The sequence below is a fragment of the Neoarius graeffei genome, chromosome 6 (genome assembly GCF_027579695.1).
Source record: "Neoarius graeffei isolate fNeoGra1 chromosome 6, fNeoGra1.pri, whole genome shotgun sequence".
In the NCBI taxonomy this organism is placed as follows: Eukaryota; Metazoa; Chordata; class Actinopteri; order Siluriformes; family Ariidae; genus Neoarius; species Neoarius graeffei.
In genome coordinates this window covers 84,985,625-84,994,370 of record NC_083574.1, presented here as the reverse complement: position 1 = coordinate 84,994,370, position 8,746 = coordinate 84,985,625, and the positions used below count along the sequence as shown (strand labels likewise).

Here is an 8,746-nt window from a genome sequence, read left to right as displayed (position 1 = left end):
GAATTAGTAGAGGAAGGGTGAACAAACTTTTGACTGGTAATGTATTTATACTATATATTATATACAATGGATTTTTAAGTGTAGAAAACTATGTTTCTCTGGGAGAAACTAAATATAGACTGATGTGAACTGAAATATTTGTAGTCAGCAATTCTCTGTTTTGGGAGGAAAATGTTAAATAAGGAGTTTGCACTTGCCACATCCTTTCCGGTTCAGTATATAGAAACTGCATGAGTGACAGACCACACACACGAGGCTGAATGTGGTAACGTTCCACAATTCCTCCACACAAGTCATCATTCTGAAGTTCAACAAAATGTGAGTAACTGATTTCCATGTATTGCACTTCGCCGAGAGTATATATGCTGTTATTATTGCTTTGGACAGAGACATATTTTTAACTAATTTTTCATCGAGACTTTTTTCATGTTCCTTTGTCAAATGCATCGTAAGTCGTGATATTGGACAAGAAAATGATCCAGAGAGCAGGAGGGTTGTAAAGACTGATAAAGGCAGCAGAAAAGGAAAAAGTTTGGGCTTGTACTGTAATAATAATAATAATAATAATAATAATAATAATAATAATAATAATTTATTATTATTATTATTATTATTATTGTATTTTTTAAATGATCCATCCACCGATTTATTATTTATATATATATATATATATATATATATATATATATATATATATATATATATATATATACACACACACACAGTGGTGCTTGAAAGTTTGTGAACCCTTTAGAATTTTTTATATTTCTGCATAAATATGACCTAAAACGTCATCAGATTTTCACACAAGTCCTAAAAGTAGATAAAGAGAACCCAGTTAAACAAGGGAGACAAAAATATTATAATTGGTCATTTATTTCTTGAGGAAAATGATCCAATATTACATATCTATAAGTGGCAAAAGTATGTGAACCTCTAGGATTAGCAGTTAATTTGAAGGTGAAATTAGAGTCAGGTGTTTTCAATCAATGGGATGACAATCAGGTATGAGTGGGCTCCCTGTTTTATTTCAAGAACAGGGATCTATCAAAGTCTGATCTTCACAACACATGTTTGTGGAAGTGTATCATGGCACGAAGAAAGGAGATTTCTGAGGACCTCAGAAAAAGCATTGTTGATGCTCATCAGGCTGGAAAAGGTTACAAAACCATCTCTAAAGAGTTTGGACTCCACCAATCCACAGTCAGACAGATTGTGTATAAATGGAGGAAATTCAAGACCATTGTTACCCTCCCCAGGAGTGGTTGACCAACAAAGATCGCTCCAAGAGCAAGGCATGTAATAGTCGGGAAGGTCACAAAGGACCCCAGGGTAACTTCTAAGCAACTGAAGGCCTCTCTCACATTGGCTAATGTTCATGAGTCCACCATCAGGAGAACACTGAACAACAGTGGTGTGCATGGCAGTGTTGCAAGGAGAAAGCCACTGCTCTCCAAAAAGAACATTGCTGCCCGTCTGCAGTTTGCTAAAGATCACATGGACAAGCCAGAAGGCTACTGGAAAAATGTTTTGTGGACAGATGAGACCAAAATAGAACTTTTTGGTTTAAATGAGAAGCGTTATGTTTGGAGAAAGGAAAACACTGCATTCCAGCATAAGAACCTTATCCCATCTGTGAAACATGTTGGTGGTAGTATCATGGTTTGGGCCTGTTTTGCTGCATCTGGGCCAGGACAGCTTGCCATCATTGATGGAACAATGAATTCTGAATTATACCAGCGAATTCTAAAGGAAAATGTCAGGACATCTGTCCATGAACTGAATCTCAAGAGAAGGTGGGTCATGCAGCACGACAACGACCCTAAGCACACAAGTCGTTCTACAAAGAATGATTAAAGAAGAATAAAGTTAATGTTTTGGAATGGCCAAGTCAAAGTCCTGACCTTAATCCAATCAAAATGTTGTGGAGGGATTTGAAGCGAGCAGTTCATGTGAAGAAACCCCCCAACATCCCAGAGTTGAAGCTGTTCTGTACGGAGGAATGGGCTAAAATTCCTCCAAGCCGGTATGCAGGACTGATCAACAGTTACTGGCAATGTTTAGTTGCAGTTATTGCTGCACAAGGGGGTCACACCAGATACTGAAAGCAAAGGTTCACATACTTTTGCCACTTACAGATATGTAATATTGGATCATTTCCCTCAATAAATAAATGATCAAGTATAATATTTTTGTCTCATTTGTTTAACTGGGTTCTCTTTATCTACTTTTAGAACTTGTGTGAAAATCTGATGATGTTTTAGGTCACATTTATGTGGAAATATAGAAAATTCTAAAGGGTTCACAAACATTCAAGCACCACTGTGTGTATATATATATATATATATATATATATATATATATATATATATATATATATATATATATATATATATATATAATTTATTTATAATAATAATAATAATAATGTCATTTTTTTAAATCAGCCGTCCACCAATTTATCTATTTAAACACTGCACTTTAACAAATTAATTTGCGATTATTTTTTATTTTATTTATTTGTGCATTTGTTTGTGGGTGGGGTTGGTCATTGGTCATTTATTTTAGCTGATCCACAATCTGTGCTAATAGAATATCCACATTAAGGATATGTAGAAATGTGTGAATTCAAAATAATAATTAAGTATAATTAAGTTTCCGCATTCGCGCTACAGTTGTTGACAATTTCTATGCTTTGGACATTCTACACATCATATTCTACGCCTTATGTTCGTGGCTGATGCATTACACTGTCTGTAAAAATACTAGTCTCCATGCATATATATTTTTTCTCTCTCTTGTCGAGTCTAGTTACGTACCTGAAATAAGTTTACAACATTTTTAAAGTACACGACATTTTACCTTTCATGGTACTTAAAAGGTACAAACAATACCTTTGTGGGCTCCACCACGGTGAAAAGCATTACTTTTCAAATTGTTGGCTACCATTTGATGTGGTCATAACATTTTTGTGTTCAGAAGATAAAGAAAAGATCATCATTCACACCAAACTTTGTCAATCAGATAAATAAATATCACAAAACACCTCTTTCCGGTCATTTTTGTGTCAAATTCTTTTGATATTTGACTTAATTTTGCTTGTTTCTTGCTCTGTTTTTCCTCACAGCTAAAATGGATTACGAGTATGATCTTTACCAACCATTTGATTTCAACGACACAGAAACTCCGTGTACCAGTTCACAAAACTGTACGCTCTTTGAAAATTATGAGATGTCTGTGATCAGCTGGCGTCACTGGTTTGCGCTGACCTGCTATGGAATCGTCTTCTTATTGGGTGTCCCTGGGAACAGTCTGGTTGTCTGGGTGACGGCATTCAGGATGCCCTCTTCAGTTAATGCCCAGTGGTTTCTGAATCTGGCCTTGGCTGACCTGCTGTGCTGTTTATCCTTGCCCCTGCTCATGGTACCACTGGCTCAAGATCAGCACTGGCCCTTTGGTCCAGTGGCCTGCAAGATATTATACAGCATACTGTACATGTTCATGTACTGCAGTGTGCTGATATTAACGTGCATCAGTCTGGACCGCTGGCTCCTAGTGACTCGTCCTGCTTGGTGCCAGAATTGGAGGCAGCCACGCTTGACTCGCTGGGTCTGTCTGGGTACCTGGGGGCTGGCATTCATTGGCACAATTCCCCAGTTCATCTCCATGCAAGAGGAGACATTTGGGACGAAGATACAGTGTCATGGCATTTACTCAAACCTGCTGCATGCCTGGGCCATGGTTGTGATCCGCTTCCTGCTTGGTTTTCTGATTCCGTTCCTGATAATCACTATCAGCCATTGGGTAGTGTACCAAAGGGCACACAAAAAGTCAAAACACAGGCAAAACGAGAGGTCATCACGGACCGTGCGTGTCATCCTAGCCATAGTGATCACCTTCTTCCTGTGCTGGATTCCTTTGCATGTCGTGGACATTGTTACAGTGAGCTTGCCCAAGGCAGTAGGTCAAACAAGGGTAAACCTTCACCTGGCTAATGTACTAACTACCTGCCTGGCCTACTTCAACAGCTGTCTGAACCCACTGCTTTATGTTTGCCTGGGCCGTGGCTTTAGAGAGAGCATGACCAAGACGTTGAAGAGCGTACTCAACTTTGCTTCTGAAGATCCGACTCGAGGAATCAGCGTCACAATGAACACCAAGAGCACCACGGACACGACCCACTGAGCGAACACAGATTTTAATCTCGAGAAATTTTGAGTAGCTAGTAGAAACACACACCCACAGATTGTTTTTTTTTTTAACATCTAAAACCAACCAAGATCCCAACCTTATTTGAAATGTTTGAGCAGTGCAATCTACAGTGAAAGTGCAACCATGAACTGAACTACAGTTGAGTGTGTCACACTGACTCCAGTAACTGTTTCAGTATGTTTGGAATTTTATTTCACTTGGCTGGATCCATTGATTTGAGTGTTACTTTTGGTAATGTCCAGTAAAATCTTTGTGTAATTCATAGTATCATGATATATTTTGCCTTCATGAAGAAATGAAAACAAAACAAGGCAGAATTAATATGTCATGATGTATATATGACAATTTAGTTCATTTAACTAGTTTTTCCTTCTCCATCTACTACTACTACTACTACTAATAATAATAATAATAATAATAATAATAATAATAATAATAATAATAAGCCTAAAAGTTAGAGAAGCGGCTTTGGGACCAAAAGGTCACTGGTTCGATTCTCTAGACCAGCAGGAATGGCTGAAGTGCCCTTGAGCAAGGCACCTAAACCCCAACTGCTCCCCAGGCTGCTCTAGGTATGTTGTATGTCGCTCTGGATAAGAGCGTCTGCTAACTGCCTGTAATGTAATATAAAAAAAGAAGATTTGAATATACACTATGTTGTGATATGTTTTCAAAAAAAGGGACCAGAATTCCATTATATGCTTAATTGTTGGATCATGTTTTATGATCACCCTTCAACACTAGCCATTTAGATATTAATGACATAATTGAAATAATCCATCCATTATCCATAACCGCCTATCCCAGCTGACTATGGGCGAGAGGCGGGGTACACCCTGGACAAGTCGCCAGATCATCACAGGGCTGACACATAGAGACAAACAACCATTCACACCTACGATCAATTTAGAGCCACCAATTAGCCTAACCTGCATGTCTTTGGACTGTGCAGGAAACCGGAGGAAACCCACACAGACACGGGGAAAACATGCAAACTCCACACAGAAAGGCCCCCGTCGGCCACTGGGCTCGAACCCAGAACCTTCTTGCTATGAGGCGACAGCGCTAACCACTACACCATCGTGCCACCATAATTGAAATAATCTCATCTCATCTCATTATCTCTAGCCGCTTTATCCTGTTCTACAGGGTCGCAGGCAAGCTGGAGCCTATCCCAGCTGACTACGGGCAAAAGGCGGGGTACACCCTGGACAAGTCGCCAGGTCATCACAGGGCTGACACATAGACACAGACAACCATTCACACTCACATTCACACCTACAGTCAATTTAGAGTCACCAGTTAACCTAACCTGCATGTCTTTGGACTGTGGGGGAAACCAGAGCACCCGGAGGAAACCCACGCGGACACGGGGAGAACATGCAAACTCCACACAGAAAGGCCCCCGCCGGCCACTGGGCTCGAACCCAGAACCTTCTTGCTATGAGGCGACAGCACTAACCACTACACCACCATGCCACCATAATTGAAATATCATCATACTTAAATGAATAGTCACTCAGTTATAGTTTAGTTTTACTGTAACATCACACAAATTAACACTTTTGCAGCCTCTTGTTCAGTCTTTCCTGCATAATTTATTCAGCTCAATTCAGTACATTTAATCATAAAGGTTCAGGAATGTATATCTGAGAGCTGAACCTGGCCAAACCTCACCTCTCAGACTGGTTTGAGCTGGATTTCTTACCCACTTTACTGCTTTAAATGTGAGAACATATTTTACAACAAGTGTTAAAATTGCAAAACGACAAATCAGCATGCAGGATGTTGAGCAAATGTTACGGTACATTTTCACTGTCTTGGAACTTGGCCATTTCTTCGACCCAGAAACATCATCGAAGTTCAAGTTTTAGCTTTATAAATGAGTCAAAGCTCCCAGCACACGCAGTGAAATCACAAATTTAAAAAAAATGTTATTAAGTAGAGGGTTTAATATTATTTCTAGTGCAACTGATTATGACAGTTATAGATTTAAAAAAAAAGTGCCTTGTGCAGCAGTTTCATGAAATGTTGAAATAAACGTGCGAAATTGCTCAGCGGTTTGGAAAATCAGGAGTTCTGTACAAACAACAACGGCTCTTTTTCTTTTTTTTTTTGCAAAAGAGGTGACCCAAGCAGGAGACTAAAACATACAACATTTGATAATAATAATAATAATAATAATAATAATAATAATAATATTTTTTTTGTGTGTGTTAATGTACTCTGAGATTCAATGAACTCATAATTTTAAGGCAACCTGGTTACTCACTTTTTTAAATTAAAACAACAAATCTTTTCTTTTTTTAACTAAAACTACTTCATTCGTGTGTGTGTGTGTGTGTGTGTGTGTGTGTGTGTGTGTGTGTGTGTGTGTGTGTGTGATCTCAGTAAATAGACGAGCATGCATGTGAGTTTAGTTAAAAAATATAAAATAAGGTCCTTGGACAACTGTAAACGAATATAAAATTCAGTTATTAGTTAATGATCTGGCTTTTTTGTGCTTGAGCTGATAAGTTAACAACTAAACCACAAACAGAACATGTTTTTAAAAAAAGAAAATATTTTTTTCTTTGTGCGTGTTAAGCAACTTGTCAGTATTAGATACAGATCTGAATTTTATATAGACCTGAAACTTGAAATGTGGAAGTAAAACTGTTTTATCAGCCTTTCTGTTCATCTTATGGATATAATGTTCCTCAACTGAACATTTCTTTTGTACAAATATTTTTATTTTTCTACCATAAAAACTAATAAAATTGATCTTTTTTATTAATCTATATGCCTGTGTGTTTATATGTTAATATTATTTGTGTCATTTATATGGAATGTCAGTAATTAACATACAGTACAAAAATATCAATATATGGGCTGAGAGTATTTGTATGTCTTTCATATATCTCGGTACTAAAATGGCTTGCATAAGTATTCACCCCCTTGAACTTTTTCTATATTTACGTTATGTTTTTGCCTCCATTTGTTTGTTTGTTCCCAACGTGACTCAAAAAGTAGTGAACAGATTTTGATGAAATTTGTATGAAAGGTGAGCCATGGGCCAAGGAACCATTGATTAGATGGTTCAAACTCTGTCTGTCCCTCTGAGTTACATGTCAATCCTGAGACACCAGGAAGATGCTGACCTCTTCTGCTCCTCGGACCTGCCTGATCCATCCTGATGCCCTACGTCTGGCTGGAGCCTCATCACATCGCTCCTGTGGAGGACGGCCCCATATGGACAGTCGAAAGTCGCACTTGGAAGACGCTCTAGACACTTACAGTAATGCTTTTATGGCTGAGGACTGCAGTTGACTTTGCTTTAGGACTGCAGTTGTCATGAACAGTTTTGCACTCAAGTTTCCATCAATTAACAGTTTATAACTTCAACAAAACAGACTTCATGTTAAAACTATAATGAATTTTTTGGTTACACAGTTATACTTTGTGACTATATAGGACACTTATCGAAGCAAGTTATTTATAACCATATTGTCTGTTATCACCCAAATGAGGATGGGTTCCCTTTTGAGTCTGGTTCCTCTCAAGGTTTCTTCCTTGTGCCATCTGAGGGAGTTTTCCCTCGCCACCGTCGCCACAGGCTTGCTCATTGGGGATAGATTGGGGATAAAATTAACTCATTTTTTAAAGTCTTTAATTCTCTGTAAAGCTGCTTTGTGACAATGTCTATTGTTCAAAGTGCTATAAAAATAAACCTGACTAGATTTTGATGTAAATCTGCATACAGTGGGGCAAAAAAGTATTTAGTCAGCCACCAATTGTGCAAGTTCTCCCACTTAAAAAGATGAGAGAGGCCTGTAATTTTCATCATAGGTACACTTCAACTATGAGAGACAGAATGGGGGGAAAGAATCCAGGAAATCACATTGTAGGATTTTTAATGAATTAATTGGTAAATTCCTCGGTAAAATAAGTATTTGGTCACCTACAAACAAGCAAGATTTCTGGCTCTCACAGACCTGTAACAACTTCTTTAAGAGGCTCCTCTGTCCTCCACTCGTTACCTGTATTAATGGCACCTGTTTGAACTCGTTATCAGTATAAAAGACACCTGTCCACAACCTCAAACAGTCACACTCCAAACTCCACTATGGCCAAAACCAAAGAGCTGTCAAAGGACACCAGAAACAAAATTGTAGACCTGCACCAGGCTGGGAAGATTGAATCTGCAATAGGTAAGCAGCTTGGTGTGAAGAAATCAACTGTGGGAGCAATTATTAGAAAATGGAAGACATACAAGACCACTGATAATCTCCCTCGATCTGGGGCTCCACGCAAGATCTCACCCTGTGGGGTCAAAATGATCACAAGAACGGTGAGCAAAAATCCCAGAACCACACGGGGGGGCTAGTGAATAACCTGCAGAGATCTGGGACCAAAGTAACAAAGGCTACCATCAGTAACACACTACGCCGCCAAGGACTCAAATCCTGCAGTGCCAGACGTGTCCCCCTGCTTAAGCCAGTACATGTCCAGGCCCGTCTGAAGTTTGCTAGAGAGCATTTGGATGATCCAGAAG

General features: G+C 38.7%; 1 protein-coding gene across 1 annotated transcript; it reads left to right on the top strand.

The window, feature by feature from the left end:
- Positions 1–254: 254 nt before the first annotated feature.
- Positions 255–6,945, top strand: c5ar1 (complement C5a receptor 1). Its single transcript, XM_060922999.1, has 2 exons — positions 255–318; positions 3,128–6,945. The coding sequence occupies exon 2, from the start codon at positions 3,133–3,135 to the stop codon at positions 4,183–4,185; it is 1,053 nt and encodes a 350-aa protein (XP_060778982.1). The 5' UTR covers positions 255–318; positions 3,128–3,132; the 3' UTR covers positions 4,186–6,945.
- Positions 6,946–8,746: the final 1,801 nt, after the last annotated feature.

What these genes read in the sequence shown, in the direction of transcription:
- c5ar1 (XM_060922999.1), top strand. Translation starts at nt 3,133, where the DNA reads ATGGATTACGAGTATGATCTTTACCAACCATTTGATTTCAACGACACA.